The 26,122-nt window shown below is 42.2% G+C and overlaps 1 protein-coding gene across 1 annotated transcript in view; it reads left to right on the forward strand.

Annotated features, from left to right (window-relative positions):
- Window positions 1-26,122, forward strand: part of MTHFD1L (methylenetetrahydrofolate dehydrogenase (NADP+ dependent) 1-like) — a 241,094-nt gene that overhangs the window by 27,726 nt on the left and 187,246 nt on the right. Inside the window, exons 8-11 of the mRNA XM_006874349.1 lie at window positions 8,128-8,239; window positions 16,738-16,829; window positions 19,986-20,083; window positions 21,991-22,164. Coding sequence (XP_006874411.1) covers window positions 8,128-8,239; window positions 16,738-16,829; window positions 19,986-20,083; window positions 21,991-22,164 — 476 coding nt within the window. The remainder of the gene's footprint in view (window positions 1-8,127; window positions 8,240-16,737; window positions 16,830-19,985; window positions 20,084-21,990; window positions 22,165-26,122) is intronic.

The following is a 26,122-nucleotide window of genomic DNA, read 5'->3' on the forward strand; positions in this document are numbered from 1 at the left end:
GCTGCTGTGAAGGGTGAGTCAGGGCAGACAGATGTGTATTTGATCCTCGATGTGGACAGCAGGTGGGCCAACCACATTGTAAGTCGATAACTTATAACCTTCCCCCAGTGGATGTCTGCTATCTCTCGGGGAGAGAAACCTCTCTTTTACGACGTGGCCTCCCCAAAATGCGTGGAGCCAGAAGGGCTGCATGAAAGCCGAATGTTCAAAGTCAGTGTCCCAGAGACAGGGGACACTGACTGAAATGAATGCCCAGCTCTGGCTGGTCCAGGGCCACTGGCTGGTGTTTGATACCCGTACCACTAACTAGAAGTAATACACCAGAAAGCTATTTGCTCTGAAGCTTTGGACCTTTTCCTTCTGCTGAATTTGGATGCTATTTGGTTCTTAGCCACTCCACTTCAGAAGTTATTTTCTGATGGTTCCAGACTTAGCAGGTAGCATTTCTGGGTGCTGCTGTTTGGAGGTGCAGTGTACACTACGTTAGTTATCTAGAAGTAGTTCCTTTCTCTATTTGTTGTTGTCACAGAGAGCAGAATGTTGTCTGGTCTCCCCAGTTCATTGAGTCCATTGCTGTGATGTATTTTGAGTGCCTTCCAATGTAGGGACTCATGGTCCGGCATTAAATCCTACAGTGTTCTGTTGTGATCCCTAGGGTCTTCATTGCGTAATTTTCAGAAGTAGATCACCAGGGCATGCTCTAGAAATCTACCTAAAACGGAGTATGTTCTGTGGATATCAAGACTGTGCGTGGAAATCTGAGACTTGCCTTTTTTAGTTACACAGAAATCGGAGTTCTATATTCGGTAGCTGTATCGCTTCAGCCCTTCTTGAGTGTGTCGCTGAAAGTGAGATGAAGGTCTCCTCCTTTGTTTCTGAACAGAACGCCTGGACTGGGATGCATTATTCATGCCTGTGTCTACCCTAGAGTCGGGGAGGGCGTGTGTCTGGGCAGCCGTCCAATTCAACCATGAGCTATGGAATACCAGCTGTCAGGAGCCAAAGCTCTGGATTCATGTTGTTGTGTAGGATTATGGAATCACCTCCGTCTATCCAAAAGCAGGCAGCGAACTACCATTCTGAGTGCAGTGACAGCCCTTCCGGGGCGCTGCGCAGAGGTGTTCCTCTGGTCATTCCACAAGTTTACCATGGAACATTGGACATTTTAATAATTCTGAGCTAGTCTGTCATTATGAGAGCAGATTGCCAGGTGTTTTCTTCCACAAAGCTGGTGGGTTTGAACCACTAACCTTCCAGTTAGCAGCTGTGCGCTTTACCATTGCACCACCTGATGGTGTGGGAATAACCCTGTAAGGTAGCCCAGACTGAGAGCACTTGTGTGTCATCAAGGAAAGGACAAGACTGTGGACATTTTTCGAGGAGTGGCTGGTGGGGTTAAATTACCGACCTTTCATTTAGCAGTCCTGTGTTTATCCTATAGCACCACACTAGGACCCCATAAAGATTGTTGTTGTCATGTGCCGTCGAGTTGGTTGCAATGCATAGCAATCCTACGTGTTTACAAGACTTTTTAGATCTTGGTGGGTGCAGAAAGCCTTGTCTTTTCTCCTTTGGAACGGCCAGTAGGCTCAAACTGTGGACTTTGGGGTTCTCAGCCTTAGAAGATTACAGCCTTAGAAATCCTAGGGGGCAGTTCTCCTCAACAGCCGTGGGTTTCAGTTTTTATTCCTTTTGGTGGTGGTGGTGGTGGTGTGCCATGGAGTTAGTTACAACTCATAGTGACCCTGTAATAGGGTTCCTGAGGTTGTAAATCTTTACGAGAGCAGAAAGCCTCATCTCTCCCGCAGAATGGCTGGTAGTTTCAAACTGCTGACCTTGAGGTTTGCAGTCTGACTCATAACCATTAAGCTTAGTGATTATAATCTTAGAAGCGTATCTTTGCTGGAGAGTGTACATATATGTTAGTTGTTTTTTAAAGGAATGTTCTTTCTTTGAAATTTTGTTCTCTATTGTCTCAAGGAGTATAAGCCACAATTCTTAAAGACATTATCACTCAACCTTTTATTAAAAAAAAAAAAAAAAAATCTATCCCCTCTTTTGAGTCCTGGTGTGGTACTATGGAATAATCACTCAACTGCAAGGTCAGAGGTTCAAACTCACCAGCCGCTCCTCGGAAACAGGGTTGTTATGAATTGGAGTTGACTGTACTTAACATCAGCAATTCTGTCTTTTGCTAAATACACAAATCTCATCTCTGAGATCATCTTATGTGTTCTTTGAAACACACTGATAGCAGAAAATCGATTCAGTCTTCTAAACAAAAGGATGGTGTTATGCATCTTGTAGTTTATATTTTTAAAGTGCATTATATTTTCTAGAATGTTATGATATAGGCAGACCTCAGAGCTATTGCAGGTTCAGTTCCAGACAGCCAAAGAAAGCGAATATCACAATAAAGTGTGTCACACAAACTGGTTGCCCAGTGCACATCAAAGTTAAGCTTGCCTTTTACTATATAAAGTCCGAAACTACCAGCCATTCCACTGGAGAAAGATGAGACTTTCTGCTCCTTATAAAGATTTACAGTCTCGGAAACCCTATGAAGCATCACTATGAGTCCGAACCAACTTCACAGCACACCACGCTATAGGATAAGCACTGAATTGCTAACTGCAAGGTCAGTTGTTCAAACCTACCAGCCCCTCCTTGGAAACATTTTAGAGGATTGCCATGAGTTGGAACCAGCTTGACGGCATTTCACAACAACGACAACAGCAAAAAAGTGTGTGCTATATATGTGTGCCATTTTGTTGTTAAGTGCCATTGAGTCGGTTCCGACCCAAAGCGGCCCTATATAGGGTTTCCACGTAGCGACTGGTGAGCTTGAACCGCCGACCTTGCAGTTCAAACAGCTTTGCAGTCTGGCGCATTAACCCACAGCGCCACAGCAGGACTCCAAGTGTGCTATAGCATTATGAAAAAGTTTGAAGTATTTTGAAAATGACTGACCCAGACGCAGAGACGCGGGAGCGTACGCTTTTGGAAAAAAGACACCTCTCCACTTGCTCAAAACAGGGTCGTCACAAGTCTTCAGTTCAAAACCAAAACCCAATATCTGCAAAGCACAGTAAAGTTTCATTGTAACCTTTCCAGTCTCATCTGCCTTCTCCTCTCTCTGCATCTGCTAATGCTTGCTTCTGCTTCCCTTTAAAAGATCACAGACTCAGAGAAGATGGTTTTCCTCTTATCCAAACTATATTGCCCTTGCATATCCTCCCCTGCTCAGTGTCTGCATCTCTGTGTCTTGCTATTGCTCTGACATTTGGTCTTGGGCCTGGGGATTGGGCAGTTCTCTTCAAGCTGCTTCCACTCAAGTCTCAGCAGTGAAAGCAATGTTTTGTTATGAGGTAATATTTCAATCAGAGTCTTAACCATTTGGGAGAAGGAATAGGGAGCAGCAGCCAGGGAGATGATAATTCTCCTTGCATTTTAGCTCATTAACATTTTCCCTTGTCCTTGGTGGGTTATTTATTGATTTAAGCATCTAGCATTTTTCCTTGCCAGAACCATTCTGCATCTAAATTGTGATCTTTGTTTAGGGAGGTCCCATTTGTCTGTTCTCTGTGTGATTAACAACCCCTCCACCCTCCCCAGTTGCTCATTAAGGAGCTTTGGTAGCATAGTGCTAATCTCACGGTCAGCAGTTCGAAACTACAAACTGTTCCGCGGGAGAAAGATGAGGCTTTTTCTGCTCCTGTTAAGATTTACAGCCTCGAAAACACTATGTAGAGTTGCTATGAGTCGGAACCGACTACACAGCACATAACAACAACAACCAGCAACTCATTAGCACCGCTCACTAAATTTGTGAGGATGGAGTTGAGGGGTAGCAGTGAGATTTCTGAGATTTGTAAGTAATGAAAGGAACACGTTGTAGCAAAGGCACCATTGTGTGTAGTAAACTAAGTGTTCTTAGGGGGACTTCTGCAAGCCAGTGATTCCTAACTGTTAACACAGTGACTATTTCCATCTTGTTCATAGTAACCTCCTTTTTATACAAGTCTAGCATGTTCTGATTTTGCTATTGTGCATGTAGCAAATGGAGCGAAATGGTATTTCTTCTCCGCTGGTCTTTTTAAATGACCTTTAAAGGTGGATGCCGTTTGATGGGGTCTGTGATTCAATTCTTAGCCCTAGTAGCACTTGAGTTAAAGCACTGGAGTGCAAATTGAAAGACTGGTGGTTCAAATCTACCAACTTGAAGATCACAGCCCCCGATCTCTACAGGGAGGGCAGTTTGCCCTGTCCCAAAGGGTCGCTGGGAATCAGAATGACATTAACAATAATAGGTTTTTAAACAGGTGGTTGAATTTCTGATGTTGGTATATGTGAGTGAAGGAATGTTTTTTTGGATGCAGATGTTTAGATATTCTTATCTCATCAGAACATGATTTTCCCAGTAAATAATGACATCAGCCTGAAGTCTAGCTGCTTTTCAGACCTATCCTTAAAGCACATGCAGTTTAGCAGACAGAGTGACTGGTACACTTGTCTAACAGTGTTTAACAGTGTTAGGGCTATGAAGCTCAAACAAGGAAAACACTTATCTCCCCCCTCCCCCGCCTTTGTCCCCCTTCCTTTCTTCCTAATGTGCTTAAGAAAGTAGACCCACGATCACAGTACTTAGATGTACTCTTTACCTTCCTGCCTTAACATAGTAAAATCTTGACAAGTGGTTACTATGTTATGGTTTATCAGTGAATGTTTATACCCTTTTCTGTATTTGTATGATCGAATTGGAATCCTGGTGTGATGCTGTGGGTTAAAGCACTGGACCGCAAGGTCTGTTTTAACAGCCAGGTTGGCAGTTCAAACTCAACAGCTGCTCCTTGGAAACAGGGTCGTTATACGGGGTCGCTATGAGTCGGAACTAACTCAATGGCGCTTAACAACAACAACAAAGCTACTCCTCTGAAATCCTATACATGGTCACTATGAGTTGGAACCGACTTGATGGGACTTAACAACATGATGAAATTGATCAAATGATTTCCATGTTGATTGTTAAGAATTTGACTGTCAGCGGCCTGAGAAGGAAGCATTTTACTAGTTACTGTGCTTTTCCTCCATCAGGGGAACTGAGGACTGTGCCAGCTTTTGGCTTTTTTGTTTATCGATCACGCAGGACTACCATGGATTGGCTTTCTCTCACTTTCATCTCTTGTTTCAAGAGTCATGAAAGACCTCAGCTGCTGTATCTGCTTGCTTTCAGTGTTTCCAGTTTCCAGGTTAAAGGACTGGCCTAGTTCTTCAGTAATCAGCCTGTCTAAGCAGAGAATGAAGGAGCTCTGGTAGTGTAGGGGTTACGAATCGGGCTGCTAACCTCAGGGTCAGTGGTTCGAAACTACCAGCTGTTCCATGGGAGAAAGATAAGGCTTTCTGCTCCCGTAAAGATATACAGCCTCTGAAACCCTATACAGGGTCATTATGAGTTGGAACCGACTCCATGGCATATAACAACAAGCACAGAATGAGTGAGGACTTGTCTAGTGTGATGGTATGTGTTTATTCCGTCATACCACGGGGTGAATTTGAACCGCCAACCATTAAGTTAAGCTATGGAGCCCAAACAGTTTGTACCACCTCGAGGCCTTGTTTGATCCCAGAGGTTAGAGGGTGTTGTAGGAGGAGGCCATCAGTGAGGGACAGTGGAGGGCAGGGCACCCATGGTCTCCCTCCAGTCCATATAAGACGTGGGCTACTTAATCTCTGTGCACCTTGGCTTCCTTATCTGTTAAATGAGTGTACTCAGGATAGTAAATGAGATATTATTTATTATACTGTGTAGCTGGAATGCACAGTTGTGGATGTATCGTGCTCCCCCTGGTGAAGCCAGGGTTTCTTGTTGGCCTCTCATCCCCTACATGTGGATCCAGTTTAAAACCATCAGGTGCTTAGTGATTCAGATGGGAGCTCATTCTTGGTGGAAGTCAGAGCCAACCTCTTAGCCAAGGTCTGAATGAACCTGCCCTACCTGATCTTCCTGTAAACAGCATGCAGTTACCAGAGTGAACAGGAGGGCTGTGAAGGGTGTGTTCTGTAGTAGCAGTTGCCATCTTTTCTCTTTCTCAGAAATAGTGAGTCTCTGCTTTGACAAGAGACTGACCAGGAAGTGTCCTCTTAGGCTGCAAGAAACCTTTCCATGACAGGGTAGATGTTCCATATGGGTCCGATTTTGATTGTGCAGTTTGTACCGGTCCTGGGCTCTTGTGGAATAGCCCCACTCGGTGTAAGCACTGCTGATTGTTGTCGTCAAGTTGGTTCCGACTCATAGCGACCTTTTATTGGGTTTCCAAGGAAAGGACGGTGACCTTGAACTGCCGACAATGTGGTTCAAACCAATCGTGCTGTGCAGCACAGAAACCCACAGCACCACACCAGTCCCTTCTTTCTAAGGATTTGACAGTCGAGTTGTGTGTATAGTAGCAGATATGCTAGTGTTGTAGCTAGCTGCCCCTGACTCGTCGTGAGCCTGCACACACACAGAATGACCGAGGATTGGTCCATTGTGGTCCACAGAGTTTTCACTGGATGCTTTTCAAGAGTCCACGTGAGACCTTTCGTTCTAGTCCATCTTAGTCTGGAAGCTCCACTGGAACCTGGTCAGCACCCTAGCAACACACACACCTCCAGTGATTGGTGGTTGTCACCCATGAAGTGCACTGGCCAAGAATCAAACTTGGGTGTCCCCTATGTTGTTGTTAGGTGCCATCCAGTTGGCTCCAACTCATAGTGACCCTGTACCCAACAGGACTTAACACTGCCCGATCCGACATACTGTCAGATGAGTGGCAGGTCACCCCCATGGAAGGCAAGAATTCTACCAGTGAGCAGCTACTGCCCTCATACAAGGGGCTTCAAAGAGTTTATGGAAACATTCCATTTTCTTTCCTTTCCATTTGTCCACAAAGTTTTGAAGTCCCCTCGTTTGCACCCACTTCTCCCCTAACAACACGGGCAGGTTCCAAAGACCAGGCCGTTATGTGAAACTTGAGTGACCAAATGCCCCTCAGCCCCCATGGATCTGCTCCCTTGCCTGCGGCTGCCATCTATAACCCTTCACTGTGGCTGCTGGTTTGTGCCATTTTGAATCATAGGCAGAGCTGAGGGGGGTCAGGATTTGCAGCTAGGAGGGGATCCACTCTATGCTTACCCATATGGAGTTCTTGCTCTCCATGGAAACACCCACATGGGACCACCACTCACTGGCCCCAGCCCTTCCAAGCATGCCAACTGTGGATCTCGAGGTCTGTGTGTCCTGTCTGCTCTTCTCAGCTGTCTTCTCTGAGACTTCTGCTCAGGCTTGATTGGGGGGGCGGAGCACTCTATGATTCAGCAGTGTGCAGGTTGTTGACCCAAGGCTGGGGGATTCCCTGTGCCTTTTTATTTTTTTTTTTTCTTGAATTCATTCGCATCCAAGACTGGGAAGAGTGGTCCCATGGGAGGGATCCAGGACGTGGGGCTCAGGAGGGAGACACTCTCTCACTCAAAACACATGGGTCCATACCTGGTTTTAAAGTGATTTAAGTAGATTTTTAAACTGCTGTCATAAGTGCACAATGTTGGATAACAAGGTCATTTATAAGTGAGGAGCAAGTATACTTGAAAGATATTTTTGTTGTTGTTGTTGTTAAGTGCTGTTGAGTCGATTCCGACCCACAGTGACACTGTATAGGGTTTCCAAGGAGCAGCTGGTGAGTTTGAACTGCCGACCTTGCAGTTCAAATGGCTTTGTAGTCTGGCGCATTAACCCACAGCGCCACATCAGGACTCCTGAAAGATACTGTTGTTGTTATGTGCCATGGAGTCGGTTCTGACTCATAGCGACCCTGTGCAGGGTTTCCGAGGCTGAAAATCTTTACGGGAGCAGAAAGCCTCATCTTTCTCCCGTGGAACAACTGGTAGTTTAGAACTGCTGACCTTGTGGCTCACAGCCCGATTAGTAACCACTACGCTTCCAGAAAGATATTAGTAGGAGAGTTTTGTCCATGTCAGCCATTGGGCCAGAACTTTAGAGCTGTGATTGGTTACATTGTAGCATTTGACAACAATATGTGGCCATATTCAGACTCCAGATTAAATTGTGCTTCATCTATTTCTCTTTAGCTTCTTGAGGCTGACGTTGTAGTCTTGGGTTCGCCCAAGCCAGAAGATATTCCCCTGAGTTGGATACAGCCAGGAACGACAGTTCTCAATTGTTCCCATGACTTTCTAACAGGTAAGTGTTTCCTCATTGGTGCAGGCTGCTGATAAAAATAGATGTGATTCTTATGAGAGATGTCAGCAAAGGCAGACGCATAGGGTATAGGACCCTTAGAATGCTGGTGCGCGTACATTCCCCCGGGGATACTTCCTAGGCAAAGAGAAGCCAAGATGTCAGTTGCAGTAGCTGCCTCCGCCTCGCACGTTGGAAATGCCCCATTGCTGGACTCTAGCATCCAGCAGTATGGTCAATAGTGGCCTCAGTAAAGCATTTTTTTTATATATGTAAGAGAAACTAGGGAATATGGTGACTCTGTACAGTAAGCGCTGGACTGCGAACCACAAAGTCAGCGGTTCGAGCCCACCAACTGCTCAGCGGGGGTAAGATGAGGCTTTCTGCTCCCGCAAAGATCCAGCCTCAGAAACCCTGTACAGGGTCTCTATGAGTCTGAACTGACTTGATGACGCTTAACAATAACAACAGCAAGATAACTAAGCCCCTAGGTGGCACACATGGTTAAGTGTCAGCTACTAACTGGGAGGTTGGAGGTTTATATCCAGGCAGAGGTGCTTGAGAAGAAAGACTGACTTTCAAAAAGTTAGCCAATGGAAACCCTTTGGAGCACTGTTCCACTCTGACACGTATGGGGTCACCATGAGATGGAGTTGATGCGAAGGTGACTAAATATTTTTAAAGATGAGCCTAATGATAGTGTTTTCCTACTTGTTTAGAACGCAGTACAGTTCTTTCTTCCAAGGAAACCTTAGCTACATCTCAGTATGTAAGAAGAGTTGGAAGCAGTAGAAATAGAGAACAGCATTTCCCCTGAAGCACTTTCCTGGAACCTCAAAGTCACTCAGAGACCAGTGTGATAGTCATCATTAGAAATACAAGTGGTGTTGGCATTGCTGGGAGACCGTGGGCCATGTTAGGTCCACCTTATAGTGTAGCTCAAGTTGACTTCTCAACAAGCACCCAGCCAGCCAAGGGGACCATGTGTGTAGGCCCAGAAGGAATACCTTTTTCTAAGCTGCTAGAAGACATTTTGAGGTTGGGGAAGCCACGGACCACATCAGGTAGTGTGTATTCAGGAAACCATGGCAGAGAGAGCCAGAGAAACCCTCCTCCGTGGCTAGCTTTGTGTTGGGCTCCAGACTTCAGTTGGAGAAGAGGACTGTACATAGCTGGTCTGGAGCCCAGGACCTTGGGCTAGCTGGGTGGGGCCATTGTTGAAGTGTAGATTTGGAAACCACATAGCCAGGCCCACAAAAGAGAGTGAGCTATTCAAACCCACCAGCCACTCCTCGGAAACCCTGTACAGGGTCACTATGAGTCAAAACTATCTCAGGAGCATTTAACAACGCTCTTCTCTTTAGGAGAGGTAGCTTCTTAGCATCCTGGAATCTCACCAATCAGATGAGTCTGAACTAGAGTCCTGAACTATATATACTGAACTACATTGGGTGGGTGGTGGATTATTGGGTCATCAAAGTCAGGTAGGTACTCAGAAGCTTCCCAGGATACTCATAGATAGACCTTCTTGGACTAAGAATTTAGAGATGAATAGTGCTGTTGTTGTTAGGTGCTATAGAGCCCATTCAGACTCATGGTGATTTCATCCACATTGGGATCTGCCCATTGTGATCCAGGTGGTGGTTGAGTTAGGGTTAGGGTTAAGGTACGTGGGGGTGCATCAACTGGAATGTGAACCTGGGTCTCCTGCGTGGAAGGCAAGAATTGTAGTATGCAGGGAGGGAACCACCGTTGCCCTCTAACCAAATAATTGAAGATATAATGTTATACGAATGGGGGATTGAGGGCTCTTTTTTTAACAAATGGAACCAAGTAATTTCTTTTAAATAGTTCCTGAGTGTAACTTTTTTTTTTTTTTCCTGAGAAAATCATAAATGGTGGACAGGAGAGATTTATTCCTCTCTCTCCAGAGTCCCAGTTAGATTTAGGGTTTCTTTTTGCTTTTTTTCCTTTCTTCCTTTTAACTGAATGCATCTGCGATAATATCTACTTGTTGGTTTTTTTGCTGTTGTTATTGCACATAGATTGTGACTCATGATGTCCCCAAGTGTGTCTGTGATTATATGAAAATGACGTATATAGATTTTATTAGTGGAAGTGTGCCTTTTGTGATCCTTTAAAGATAATACTTGTGTTTTCAGTGAAGGATTACGTTCAACACTGTGTGCACAAATTGTTCAATGACACTGGTTACGTTTTTCACAGTTTGTGAACGTGCTCTGGTGGTTCTGTTTCCATTCATCAAGCTTGGACATGTGCCTTGTTTTTTAAAGACCCATAGATTTGTGAAAGGGGAGTCTTAAACCATTAGATTTCTTTTTTGTTTGTAAACTTTTTATTGTGAATGGAATGAAGATTTATAGAGCAGATCATCAGTTTTACATTCAGCAAATCATATCCTTTGCTGCATTGCATGGTTGCATTCCCCTCCACATACTAACAGCTCATGGTATTTACTTCTATTCACGTTAACGGTTGCATTCCTCCGTGTCTCCCACTGCCTTCATCTTTCCTCTAGCCTCCCTCTTGTTGTATATTGCTGCCCTGTCACCCATGTTAATATCTGTCCACCCTCTAGGCCATCAATAATTTTCCTTCCTTAACCATAATAGATTATTTCTTTTAACAAGAAAACGTTTTTTTTTTTTTTTTTAAATTAAAACCTTTTACAACATTGGTCTCATACAATGCTTGTCCTTTTTTGATTGACTAATTCCACTCAGCATACTATCCTCTAAATTCAACCATGTTGTAATAGGTGTTTTACAGATTTATCATTATTTATTAACACTTTGTAGTATTCCATTGTGTGTATGTACCCAAGTTTGTTGAGCCATTTTTCTGTTGGCCATTTAGGCTGTCTCCATCTTTTTGATATGTCTCTCTCTCTCTCTTTTTTTTTAAATGTTTTATTGTGAATTACACAATAGTTTATATGGGAGAATATTAGTTTTTTTTTTATAGAATATTAGTTTTACATTCATTCTGTCATATATCATTTCATTGCCATGGTTGCAATCCCCTCCATGCATCATCAACCAGCCAAAGGGTATACCCTGCAAGCCTGCCCCCTACACTCTTACTCCCCCCCGCCAGTCTTCAGCACACAGTCGCTCTCCCTCTCTGGATCTAAAGTCCCCAGCTGTTCAATGGGAACTCTTCCTTCTCCTGTACACTCTGAACTAAACTCCCTCTTGAAAACTTGTAGGCCAGTCACTTCATGCCTTTATCACTCCCACATTTTAGGTAGCTAATGTCTAAGTTGCCTGTCCCTATCTACCCTGTATATAGAGGGGGTAGGATTGATACTTGATGTGAAGGCTCCTTCCCTCTTGGTTGATATTTTGAGCTACTAACTACATCCATAAGTATAGGTCAAATTCATCAAATTGTAGCAATTTACACTTGTTTGTAGCAATTTACAACAATTGTTTGTTTGTTTTTAATTTTCCTCTAGTCCAGTTCTGATTATCAAGCCATTGAGGCTAGGTCAAATGGGTACTATCTGCAAGTTTCAGCGTTTTTGTGCATCTCCCTTCACTTCATGTTAGTTTGATGCTTCACTCTCATCTCTATCCCTCCTTGGTTATGTTCTTGTTCATGGGCTCAGGAGTCCCCAGGTTTCACCACACTTCAGACCAACCAGCCCTTCCTCTTCTCTCTCTCATCTCCAGTTCAACGGGAGTCTATGGAACGTGGTGGAACTCAGCCCATATCTTCATTGTTGCCTTTCCACCATTCCACTCACCAGTAGACCAACATGGTTACTGGCAAGCTTACATGCCTGCTCATATGTTCCCTTTCAGTTTCAGTCTTGGAGGTGGGGAGGGTTTGTTCTGAAGGAACTTGATTGCTTGCCTTGATGGCTTGCTGGTGAACAACTTACTTGTTCTTGTAGTAGCCAGTCATACCGTCATTTTTGTTTTGAATTTTTCCTGCTGATCTTTCTTTGAAGATGTATCTTGTACTCCTTTAGCGGTTTCAGGCTGGTCTGGTTGATCTTTCTAGTGGGGATGTCCCACCTCAGAAGGTTCTGGATGGGGCTCAGAATTCCACCTAAGGTCCTATACGTTACAAAGGTCTACACAAGAGTCCTATTTCACTGGGCAAGTTCAAGAACCCCTTTTTAGGTATTCCAGTCAGTTATAGGCTGAAGACAGGCATTACTTAGTTTTCTTGATAAGTTTTGAATCCTGTTGTTGTTGTCAAGTGCCGTTGAGTTGGTTCTGACTCGTTTGTCTAGGTTTTCCGAGAGTGGATGATGGGTTTGAACTGCCAAACTTGCAGTTAGCAGTCCAGTGCTTATCTTATAGTTGCCACCAGGGCTCTTTTGAATTCTAGTGCCCAGAATAAGGAGATCAGCAGGATAAGCACTGGACTGCTAACAGAAAAGTCAGCAGTTCAAACCTGCCTGCTGCTCTGAGGGAGAATGATGAAGCTTTCTGCTCCTGTGAAGAAACCCAAGTTGACTTGATGGCAGTGAGTTTGGTTTTTGGTTTTGAGCTCCCAGAACCACTGTCATCAATTCAATGTTGTGTCATAGAAATGCTACAGGACAGAGTAGAACTGTCTCACGGGGCTTTCTATGGTCTTTATGTAAGCAGAGTGCCACCTGTCTCCCTGCGAGCCACTTGGGGATTCGAACTACCTACCTTTCAGTTAGCGAGTGCTTAACCTCTTCACCATGAGGGCTCCTTGACACACATAGTACGTGTTTGATATAAATGCTGAATGTTGAATGAGTGAATAAACATAAACTCGGAGCTGGACTCTGATGGTTTAATGTTCATTGTAGATTTAGAGCTATTTCCTTTAATCTATCCCCTAGTTGAAGGAGCTCTGGTAGCGTAGTGGTTACGAATTGGGCTGCTAACCTCAAGGTCGGCAGTTCAAACCCGCCAGCCACTCCTCAGAAATCATACACAGGGCTGCTATGAGTCGGAAGCAACTTCACGGTGATTAACAACAGCAGTATTTGCACTGTAAGATGAGATGGTTTAATAGTCAGTTTTTAAACTATGACAAGGGTTTTGTTTTATTAGCATCGACTCCACGGCACATAACAACAGAAATCCTCATATAGCTCATTATGTTTGCTGAGATTATATGTAAAGCAATGTAATCTCACAAATAATCATATAGTTTCTCAAAATAGAGATTCCATATCAAGAATCATATAGTTTCTCAAAATAGCATTGTCTTACTTTAGTTAAGTTCTGTTTAATGTGGCTGGACTTCTGAGAGGAATTAATGGAAACTGGAAGATTCTTCACATATATGGGTATTTGTAATAATATTTTGGGATCATGCATTTATAAATGATACCAACTTCTAGAATGCAGTCTTTTATTTTTGTTTTAATTTCTCTGTCATTTAAAGATGGAGCTCAGACCAAGAAGTTTGTTTCTGTTCTGTGGTGGTCAGCTAAAGCCTTAGGTTAACTTTCTAGTGGCTAAAAAACAAAGCAAGTGTCTTCCATTCTCTGGTCTCTTGACTTTTACCTAAATTTGATTTATAAAACTGAAGTGCTGTTAATCTTTTAAAAATACCTGAGGGATGTGATTTTCCAACACGCTTAATACAATGGAACATCACAAAACACATCATCTTAAGTGTTTTGTGTTCTTTTTTGCAAAGGACTGTCAGCAAAATGAATTATTTAAGAGTAGAATGGTCCAAAAAAGAAGAAAATAATGTGCTTTTTTTTCTTTTCACTGTTCATTTCTGTTTGAGACTGGAAGAGAAAGAGGTCCATAAAAATACCAAACGGTCTTCGTATTTCAGAATCATTTCAGTGATTTCACATTCGCCTTCCTTAAAACAGCCTGCAGTCAAGTGAAGGACTAGTGGAATCATTCAAAAAATTTTTTTTCTTTTCATTTTATTTTTTAAGGTTGAGAAGTTACATACACAGGAAAACATCGATCAATTCAACTGTTTCAACTTGCGCAGTTCAGTGACATTGCTTGTATTCTCTGAGTTGTGCCCATTAAGGTGAATTCAGAGCCCCTTAAGGTTCCTGCCACATTTTCAAGTGGCTGTTGACGCTTTGATTTGATTTATGTCTTAAAAGCGTATGACGCTCAAGGCCGACATTTTTCGTAAGTTAAAGCTAAACTATTTGGTTGGTTTGAAGAAGACATCAGGGTATATTTTTACTATAAAGTTTGAAGATGTTTTTGCAAGTTAGTAGTTTCACGGATTCATCCAACCTTCATGGCTTCGGGAAGTCTGGAGTCATGAGAATTTAAATTCTGTTCCTTACTTTCCCGCCATTGATCATGATTCTTCCATAAAATCTTTAATCGAAATGTTCAATAGTGGTAGCCAGGCAATATAAAATGGTTTCTTAATTCAAAAACGTCGCTGTTCGAAGGTTTATTTTGTTTAAGGGATGATGCAATTTAAAGCATTTCCCTGTGTATTTACTTTGCACAAGTGCTAATGAAAGGAATTATAAGGAACTTTGATTAAGTGCCTTTCTGTTTTGTAAACCAGGCAATCCCTGAATCTAATATCCTAACATATGATTTCTTCATTGTGATGGAAATTTGGTTGGATCACTTTTGGGACAGAAGGTTTAAAAAGTTGTCAAAGAAAGGCTGATCTTTCAAAAGCACTATGATTTGGTTTATTGTGTAAGTGCTTTAGACTATCTGTTTGTAGTGTGTTTTCACGATTCTGAAGATGGTGCAGGTGTGGGCTATGTTTTGTTCTGTTATACATTACGTTACCATGAGCTGAAATAGACAACAAAAACAGAAAGCTTACACACTGAATAACGGTGCCGTTTTCCACCTTCTAGTTTATATGTTTTGTCTAGTGAAGATTATAGATAGCTTCTAATTAAGTCCCATATGTCATCAAACCGAAAACCATATGAAATAATTCTGACAGCGTATGCTGTGAGACACATCTCTCCTGTCCTTTCTTCCAAGCAGTATTTTCACTTGAGGAGTGTAAACCCACATATACAATATATTAAATCCTTTACATACCTTATCACCATGTAAGTCACACGATTCCATGAGGTTGATATTAATTAATTAATGTCTGGAGTCACCATTGTTAATAAGAGGTGGAGGCAGGACTGCCATCCAGTGGCACTCTGAAGTCTGTGTGTCTAGCTACCTTTCTATCCTGTGTCACACTGAGTGTAGCCAGACTTAACATTTCTACTCTAAGTACAAGGGGCTTCAGGAAGATCAGAAAATTCCAATTTTGCATGAATGCTTTGAAGCCCCCCCCCCCATAGATCATATATATGGTGGTGATGGTGTGCCATGGAGTTGGTTCCTACTCACAGTGACCCTGTATAGGATTTCCGAGGCTGTAAATCATTACGGTAGCTAAAAGCTTCATCTTTCTTCTGCGGAATGGCGGGTAGTTTTGAACTGCTGACTTTAAGGTTTGCAGCCTGACTTGTAACCACTATGCTACCAGAGCTCCTTGTAGTTTATGTATTGTTGTTGTTAAGTGCTGTCAAGTCGTTTCCGACCCATAGCGACCCTGTACAGGGTTTCCGAGGGTGTAAATCTTTACGGGAGTAGAAAGCCTCATCTTTCTCCCGCGGAACGGCTGGTAGTTTCAAACAGCTAACCTTAAGGTTCGCAGCCCGATTCGTAACCACTATGCTACCAGAGCTCCTTTGTAGTTTATGTATATGCATATATATATATATATATACATATATACACACACACACATGTACGCACACACACATATATTGTTGTTAAGTACTGTTGAGTTGGTTCCAACACAAAGCGATCATGTAAAGGGTTTCCAAGGGATGGCTGGTGAGCTTGAACCTTCAACCTTGCAGTTCAAACTGACCTTGTAGTCCAGCGTATTAACCCATAGCACCACACCAGGACTATATATGTGTTTTAATGTTTTGTTGTGAATTGAATGAAGGTTTTCAGAGCAGATAGCTGTAAATGGCTGGCTTTTTGTTTGTTTATTTAAACCACAATATAATCCTTGAGGTTTTTTTTCTCTCTGGTGTCTGTGTGAGATGTAGTTTCTAGCGTATACGTGGATGATTTGTGTTAGTTTTCCCAGGTTAGTGGTTGAGGTAGACACCTCTGTACTATAAAATATGGAACAGGCCCAGCGGAGGCTGTACCAGGTCCTGGTGATGCATTTGCAGCGGTGCCCTAACATCTAATCCTCTTGGGCTGGAAAATGGGACCATGATTCAGTGCGCTGGCTTTCTGTTGTTGATGGTTGCTGTGGCCACGTTACATAGAACAGAACAGAACAGAACAGAACGTTGCCCAGACCTTCACTATCGGTGAAATTTCGGGTGTTTGAGCCCATTATTGCAGCTACTGGGGCAGTTCATCTCATGGAAAATTTCCCTTGTTTCTGTCAACCCTGTCTTTTGTCCTTTACCAAGCATGATGTCCTTTTTAAATAAGAGCAGTTGTTTATGCCTAACAATATGCTGAAAGTCTCCCTTCTCCTTCATTTGCTTACAGGGAAGCTTGAAGGTGGGTCTGACAGGGTCCCTTCTCGTGGTCTCCTCGTTGAAGATGATGTCAGCCTTCTTTCGGCAGCTCTGCGGATTCAGGTGTGCATGAGACAGCGCTGTGAAATTTTGTGTTTGGAGCTTTGACAAATGAATAGTTCTTAACAGCTTGCACATTGTTATTCGTTTTACACTGAGAATTTCATTTAATTCTCACAACCGTCCTAGTAGATAAGCACTGTTATGCCCATTTAACAGATGATGAAACTGAGACTTATGAAACTACTTGCCTGTGATCACACATGTTTGGGACAAGGGCCCCAACCAGAGTCTGTGTATTTGATATCTATTGCTGTGTAACAAATGATTCCCCAAACAGCAAGCATTCATTATATTATCTTCAGAGGTTCTATGAACCAGAAATCTGGGGGCAGCTTAGTTGGCTAGTTGTGGCTCAGGGTCCCCTCATGTGGCTGGAATCAAGACGTCAGCTAGGGCTTGACAAGGCTAGAGGGTCTATTTCCAAGATGTTCACTCACTTGGCTGTTGTCTTGTGGTGTTTAGCTTCTTATTGGCTGTTGATAGGAGGACTGGAGTTCTCCAAAGGGCTGCTCAGAACGTGATAGCTAACGTCCCCCTGAACAAGAGATCCAAAACAGCAAGAGACACAGACGTAAAAGCTTTTCTCCAAAGTCATGCAACACCACTTTGTTTTCCCTTGTTTGTTAGAAGCAAGTTACTAAGTCTAGCTGACATGCAAGGGAAAGGGAATTGTGGTCATCTCTTTAAGACAGAAATATTAAAGAATTTTTGGATATCTTTTCAAATAACCACTATCTATATGTTCTGGTGTGGTGCTGTGGGCTAATGCATCAGACTGCAAAGTCATTTGAACTGCAATGTTGGTGGTTCAAGCTCACCAGCTGCTCCTTGGAAACCCTATACAGGGTCGTGATAGGTTGGACTCGACTTGTCAGCACTTAGCAATAACAACAACATGGGACTTAAATTCCAAGGTCTACAACTGTCCACTAAGTAAGCTGAGTATTATGATGCCATTGGAACATATAGTGAGGGTGACTTGTAGCAGTAGAATTAACTTGTTAAAGTGCTGTTGAGTTGCTTCCAACTCATTGTGACCCTGTATAGGATATCCAAGAAGCAGCTGGTGAGTTTGAACCACTGACCTTTCAGTTAGTAGTCTAGTAGTGTTATACTACAGTGCCACACCAGACTCCAGGAATTAACTAGTACCAGAGAAACTTGATGGACTCCTGGTGTTTCACTGCAAGATCTATGGTTCAAATCCACCAGCTGCTCCTTGGAAAGTCTGTCTCGGGTCACTATGTGTTAGAACTGACTTGACGACACTTACTAACAACAGAAATGGGATGGAAGGAAAAAGTTCAAGAAGCACCAAAGGGATTAGTGAAAAATAAGGCTATCAGAATTGATGGAATACACATGGAAATGTTTTAACAAACTGATGAAGCAATGTAGGGGCTCACTTGTCTGCTTAACCGATTGGAAGAGATCCATATTTGTGCCCATTCCAAAGAAGATGAAATGAATGCAGAAATCATTTAATAATATCATTAATATCACATGCAAGTAAAATTTGTCTGAAGATAATTCAAAAATGGTTAGAGCCACACATTGCTAGGGAATTGCCAGAAATTTAAGCCTGATTCAGAAGAGGTTGTTGAAGTAGGGATATCATTGCTGATGTCAGGTGGATATTGACTTGAATGCAGAGACTACTAGAGAGATATTTACTTGTGCTTTATTGACTATTCAAAGGCCTTCAACTTGTGTGGATCATAACAAACTATGGATAACATTGAGAAGAATGGGTATTCCAGAACACTTAGTTGTGCTCATGTGGAACCTGCACGTAGACCAACAGGCAGTTGTTATAACAGGACAATAGGACACTGTATGGTTTAAAGTCAGAAAGGTGTGCACCAGGGTTATATTCTCTCACCATACTTATTCAGGCTGTATCTTGAACAAGTAATCTGAGAAACTGGATTCTATGAAAAAGAAGATGATGCTAGGATTGGAGGAAGAGTGACTAACAACCTGTGATACGTAGCTGATAAAACTTTGCTTGCTGAAATTGAAGAGGACTTAAAATACTGGTGAGATCAAAGACCACTGCCTTGGGTATGGGTTGCACCTCAACATAAAACAAATATCCTCACAAATGGATCAATAAATAACACCATGATAAGTGGAGAAAAGATTGACATTGTCGAATACATCATTTTGGTTGGATTCACAATCAATACTTACACAACACTACAGAGGTCAAGAAACCACTTGATGTATTGCACCGGGAAACTCTGCTTCAAGAGATCTCTTTCAAGTGTTAAGGAACAAATATGTCACTTTGAGGAATACTAAGGAGGGCTTGATCCAAACCATGGTATTTACAATTGCTTCATTTATGTGCAAAAGCTGAACAATGTATAAAGAAGACCGGAGAAGAATTGATGGCATTTGAATTATGATGATGGTGAAGACTATTGAATATACCAATATACTAGAAGAATGAACAAATCTGTTTTTGAATGAACAAATACTTCGTGATTACTCCTTGGATGTGAGTATGTCCAGACTTCGTGTCTCATTGTTTGGACATGTTATCAGGAGGGACCAGTTCCTGGAGAAGGGACATCATGCTTGGTAAAGTAGAGGGTCTGTGAAAAAAAAAGAAGCGTCTCAACAAGATGGATTGACACATTGCTAACAACACTTGTGAACATGACACAAACCAGGCAGTGTTTTATTCTGTTGTCCATAAGGGTCCCTATGAGTCAATTCCAGTGGACCTACCAATAATAACAAAGAAACTCAACTTCTCATTTGTATGACAAGAAAAGCAAATTCCATGATCATTTTCTTCTTAACATACAAAGGAATAAACAAATACAACTTTTTACTTAAGACTGGAATCAGGTTTCTTTAATGATGACATGTTATCATTCCACAATAGCCAAAGTTTATCTCCATTTAGTTCTGTTTCTTTTTTTCTTCATTAATTTTATTTGAAAAATATAGATCTGTTTCTATGTTAAGGGGCTTCAAAAAGTTCATGGAAAAATATAATTTGAAAAGATAATGGATTTTCTTGAAGCCCCCTCATAAATACATCCATGATGTATATCATCTCTGGAAATATTTCATAGCTTAACTACGTCCTCTTTCAGTTTCTTCTGTGAATGACTTAAGTTGTCTTTTCTGTTCCTATTGAAGAATGTGGTCAACAGTGGAAGGAGATGGCTTCGTGAACAACAGTATACAAGGTGGCGACTTCACTGTTTAAAACTTCAGCCTCTCTCCCCTGTACCAAGGTAAATATGGGGATTTTTTAATGCTGATTCCAGCTCACTGAAGTGCCTTAAGTATCCAAAGTTATCCTTTGAGTTGGGGGTGACAGTTTTCAAGGACTATGACTTTGAAGCTAGATTTATTGTTACTGTTGTTACGTGCTGTCTAGTCGGTTCCAATTCATAGTGACCCTGGATAGGGTTTCTGAGGAGTGGCCAGTGAATTTGAACTGCCGACCTTGCAGTTCAAACTGACCTTTTGGTTCAGTGCAGTATCCCACAGGGCCATACCAGGACTCCTGGATACTAGGTCATTTTCCCTAATTGAATGGCTGACTGTTTCTTCTTTCATCTGTTCTTCCAAAGTTAATGACAATGAACATGTTTTCCAAATACCATCTATTCTACAATGCATATTGTTTTCTTTTCTGAAATCAGGATGCATGTTACAGTTGATGATGTGTTTTATATATTCAACGACAATGTCTTTTCTTCTTGGTGGTACAGAAAATACGTGTGTCTTAGATTTGACAAAATACACTATTGCAATATTCAAATTATGAATTTGAGTATTAGATATGCCCAACACATATTAACTTGGTCTTGAGGATTATGTATGTTTCTAGGAGTCTTGATGTGGTGCTGTAGGATAATCACTGGACTGCTAACCAGCTAACCACAAGGTTGGAAATCCATGAATTGCTCATTGCAAACCCTGTATCGGGTCGCACTTAACAACAACTCTGTAAATAAATGCTCAACCAAACCTAAGACCATTCCATGTGAGGGCTGAGCTTAGTTTTCTTCAAGGCACTGTAATATTTGTCATCTGTCTAGTGAGTCTGCGATGGTCCCAATGTATATTTCCTCTTGAGCAGTAGTTCCGCCAATCAGCCACTGAAAACGCTATGAAGCACAGTTCTACTCTGACACATGGGGTCACCGTGTGTTATTATCAGCTCATTGGCAGGTGGTCTGTGTATGTCTTTCTTTAAGCTACATATTCCCTTTCTATAAATACAAAATACAAGTTGAAGGACATAGTTTCAGCATGGGCTTTCTATACTGATTAAGCCAGACAAACGACATTTTCGGCTTCAGAACTAGAGTCCTCCTCACCCATCCCACTGCAGTGAAGTACCCCATCCAGGGCTGCCTAATGCTAGACATCCCCAGGCGACCCATACTGAGTAGCTAACACCCCCAGGACTGACCGATTCCTGAGAAGTTCATTATTGCAGATACGGGTTTTCCTAATCTGCCTGCAGGATAAGCGGCAGATTTTCATCTTGCCAATAAAATGGACCAGCTCAATAACTTGCCCAGTGACATCCTGGAGCTACTAAATGTCTGAAGTTGACTTTGGAGCACTAGGTCATTTTCACAATAGCTAGGCAATTAATCAAATATTTAGAAATGCCATTTTGGATTTGAAATAGGAAAGAAAGAGGGAAAGCATGGATGCAGATTAAAAAAAAATAGCATTTCCACATTTTTTAATAGCCAAGGGACACATGTGGCTAGCCCATTTGGAGAGCATCATGCAATAACTCTTCTATTCATGGTCACCAATGACCCATATACAACATTTTGCCTTATGGAGGATTTACCCTTGTATGAGACCGTTGGACACATTGTGAGCTACAGTTTTCTTTGTCCATTGGTAGAGGTTTGAACCCTGTTCCTGGACTTCTCTGTCCCCACAGGATTTTAGGGCTGATACGAGTTTTTCAGGGTTGCTTTTCTAAAATACTGCATTGTTTTCTCAGGCATTTTAATTGTTAACAGCTCTGCTTCATACTGCTTTGGGAGAAAGGACCACAGATCAGTTGTGGTAGTTTTGTAGTTGGCATGATATGTGATTGTTTTTCACTCTAGCCTCGACCACCTAAGCTGAGAAGACTCTTGCCTCTTCTGTGTTTTCCCTACAGTGACATTGAGATTTCAAGAGGACAGACTCCCAAAGCTGTGGATGTCCTCGCCAAGGAGATAGGATTGCTTGCAGATGAAATTGAAATCTATGGCAAAAGCAAAGCCAAAGTGCTTTTGTCCGTGCTCGAAAGGTTGAAAGATCAAGCAGATGGAAAATACGTCTTAGTTGCTGGGTAAGCCAACTTTTAAACCTATTTGGCAAAGGAGACATAGTTAGAAAACTCTCTTTCCTGCATATGTGTGTCATCAGACCCCTCAAATCTGTCCTCTGTCAAATCTGACAGTACTGTGTCTGTTTCACTTGGCATGCCTTCATGAACATGAGGTAAGTTTTCCTTTTCAATGCCAAGCTAATTTGTCTCCATCACAGAACAGAAAGTATAACCAGTTGCTAATCTTTGGTTTCTCATCACTGCTTCCCCACCCGTGAATTTCCATGATAAAAAAGCAAAATCAGAACGGAGAAGGAAATATTTTAAACTACATAGTTTTTTGTGCATCCTTATACTGAAATAATATTTTAGTGAGAAGTGGGTAGATGTATGGCTTAAACGGTCCCATTAATATCCATGACATCTCGTATTTATGTAAGTCACATTACAAAGTTGGTCATTTTACAAAATATTTTATAAGAGACATAGTCACAGTTTTGGTGAAAATGATAATTTGTCTTATTTTGCCCCACCCCACCCACTTTTTTGAAAACAAAACAAAACAAAAACTACAAGGTTCTCACTAGTTCTGGAAGGATAATAGGAAACAAGGGTTTTCAGTGTGACCTAAGGGGCCATCAAGAGACCAGATAAATTCCTTTGTTTTTTTGAAATTTCATTGCTTATGGTATATGGGTTAAGGTCTGTGGTACACATGTATTTGTTAGGCAGAGACGTTGGTTGTAGCTGGATTTGACTTTTAGCAGTTAATCTTGTTTGTACACATTTGATGTTCAAACAGAACATGGGAACAAGAAATGATTTAAAATTAAGAAAGGTGTGCTACAAGGTTGTATTTTTTCACCCTACATATTCAACCTGTATGCTGAGCAAATAATCCAAGAAACTGGGTTCTATGAAGAAAAATGTGGCATCAGGATTGGAAGAAGACTCATTAACAACCTGAGATATGCACATGAAACAACCTTGCTTGCTGAAAGTGAAGACGACTTAAAATACTTACTGAAGAAGATCAAAGACCACAGCCTTCGATATGGATTGCATCTCAATGTCAAGAAAACAAAAAACCTCACCACTGGCCCAATAAACAACATTCTTCTCAACGGAGAAAAGATTGAAGTTGTCAAGGACTTCATTCTTCTTGGATCAACCATCAACACTCACGGAAGCAGTAGTCAAGAAATTAAACAATGCAATGCATTAGGCAAAATCTGCTGCACAAGACCTCTTGAAAGTGTTGAAGAGCAAAGATATCAGCTTGAGAACTAAGTTGCATAACCTCATATGCATAAGTTGAGGACTAAGTTGCATCTCATATGCGTAAGTTTCGATAACCTCATATGCATGCGAGTGCATATGACAGTGAATAAGGAGGACCATAGAAGAATTGATGCATTTGAGTTATGGAGTTGGAGGAGAATATTGAAAAGTACCATTGGCTGCCAAAAGAACCAACAGATCTCTTTTGGAAGAAATACAGCCAGAGTGCTCCTTGGAGGCCAGGATGTCCAAACTTCATCTCTCATACTTTGGACATATTGTCAGGAGGGACCAGTTGCTGGAGAAGGATACCATGTTTGGTAAGGTGGAGGTTCAGAGAAAAAGAGGAAGACCGCCAGCGAGATGGATTGACCAGGTGGCAGCATCAGTGGGCTCAAGTGTGGCAACAAGTGGCTCAGGACCGGGCAGTGTGTTGTTCTGTTGTGTATTGGGTTGCTATGAGTCGGTACCGACTCAATGGCACCTAACAACAACAAATGATAACATGTTGTTAGGTGCCGCTGAGTCGATTCATACATCTTAGTGACTCTATAGGGCAGGGTAGAACTGCTTCATAGGGTTTCCTAGACTTTGATCTTTGCATACTTAAGATCATATTAACCATGCTCTTCTGTAAGCTGCTTGGTTATTTAACAATCTGTGTATACCCAGTTCCATGTCACTGAATGTACATCTGTATATTCACAACTATACACCATTCCCTTGCTTTGTGCAGGAGGGAAAGGTTACTGAGCAGAAGGTAGTGAAAAATGCCTGGGAGAAGGCAAAGTCCACATTACACATCCGCCCAAGACCTCTAGCTATTCCTGGAGAAGCAACACTACTGATGGAAACCAGCTTCCATGGAGCGGCCTTTTGACTCATGGCTACCCCTTGTGTATCAGTAGAACTGCGCCCCCTGGAGTTTCAATGGCTGACTTTTCAGAAGTGTAATCCACTCAGTGGCAGCTGATTGGTTTTGATGTGCTTTCCATTGCACTTTGGTGACTGAAACCTTTTCCCTCTGGCCCAGGGCCAACCTCCCTGAATTCCTGATTCTGCTGCCAGGTCTTGGGTCCATGTGACTGAACTGTGGGGAAAGCTCCTTGCTGAGGGAGATTACTGGCCACCTCTGCAGATACCTTCTAGTCCTCTGAAAGGGGCTTGTACCTGTCGGGGAGGAACATACCTTCCATCCGGCCCTCTCATCCCAGCTTGTGGAGCTGACTGTTTAGTCATCATTTCCAGAAGTTTGTGGTGAATACATAGACTCTTGGCCATTAAGAACTTTAAAAAGCAGAGTCAGCATCTTATCTACAAATTTAGGGAATCTTGTTAAGTGGGTACTGGTTTCCTCACCTGTGTGAGGTAGATGGCATTTAGTAAAAGTCAGAAGATTGGTTTTATTTATTTATTTTTAAGCTTTTTATTGTGGATTGAGTGAAAGTTTACAGGGCAGATGATCAGTTTTACATTTAACAAAGCATATGCTTATCATATTACAATGATTATAATTCCTTCCATGTGCCATCAGTTAACAGAATTTCTCTCTATTCACTTTGGCTCTTTAAAAACAAACAAACACCCAGGCATATATAATAATTTATACCTCCAAAGGGCACATTCTGCAAGTCTGCCTGCTGGCCACCAGCTCTTAGTCCCTCTGTTACCATGAATCTAGAGTCCTCAACCACTCCCTCTCTCCATGTTCCCATCTCTGCCTCCATCTCTGGCATCTCTGCTTCTCTGGATAAGGTCCCACATTCCACTTGCGCTCCTCTCCCTTGATGGTCCTAGGGTCCTCTGTTTCTGAACTATAAGATTAACCACTCCCCTGTTTTTGTTATAAAACTTGTACGTTTATAATGTGACAGTCACAATTAGTCATGATAACAATTATTTACTATTGAATCATACAAATCTTATCCCCATCTCTTTTCACCAGACTCATCTAAACAAGATGAAAACTATTCAGTGGGGCCTCTTTCTTCCCCTCCACACTCTTAAACTAATCTCCCTTTTGAAACCTTGTGAGCCAGTCATTTTGTCCCTTTATTGCCCCCTCATTTTAGGTAGCCAATGTCTAAGTTGCCCATCCCTGTCTACCCTGTGTACAGAGGGGATAGCATTGGTACTTGATGTGAAGACTCCTTCCCTCTCTGTTGGTATTTAGAGTTACTACCTTCATGAGTATAGTCAGGTTCATCAAATTGTGGCAATTTACCCTTGTTTCCTTTATCAAAAAATAATTTTTGTGTGTGTGTGTAATTTTCCTTTAGTCGAGTTCTGATTATTAGGCCATCGAGGCTAGGTCAAATGTCTGCAAGTTTGGGTGTTCTTGTGCATCTCCCCTCACTTCATATCAGCTGGATGCTTTATTCTCAGCTCTAGCCCTCTGTGACTATGTCCTTGTCAATGGGCTCAAGTATCCCCAGGTCTTACCACACTTTGGACCAACCAGCCCTTCCTCTTCTCTCTCTCTTCTCCAGGTCAGCGGGACTCATGGGACTATGGTTAAACTGAGCCCATTTCTTCATTGCTGCCTTTCCACCTCTTCCACTCACCAGTAGACCAATGTGGTCGCCAGCAAGCTTACATGCCTGCTCATGTGTTCCCTTTGAGTTGCAGTCTTAGAGGGGAGTTTGTCCTGAAGGAACTTGATTGCTTGCCTTGATGTCTTCCTGGTGAACAGCTTTCT

This window comes from Chrysochloris asiatica, unplaced genomic scaffold (genome assembly GCF_000296735.1).
Source record: "Chrysochloris asiatica unplaced genomic scaffold, ChrAsi1.0 scaffold00271, whole genome shotgun sequence".
In the NCBI taxonomy this organism is placed as follows: domain Eukaryota; kingdom Metazoa; phylum Chordata; class Mammalia; order Afrosoricida; family Chrysochloridae; genus Chrysochloris; species Chrysochloris asiatica.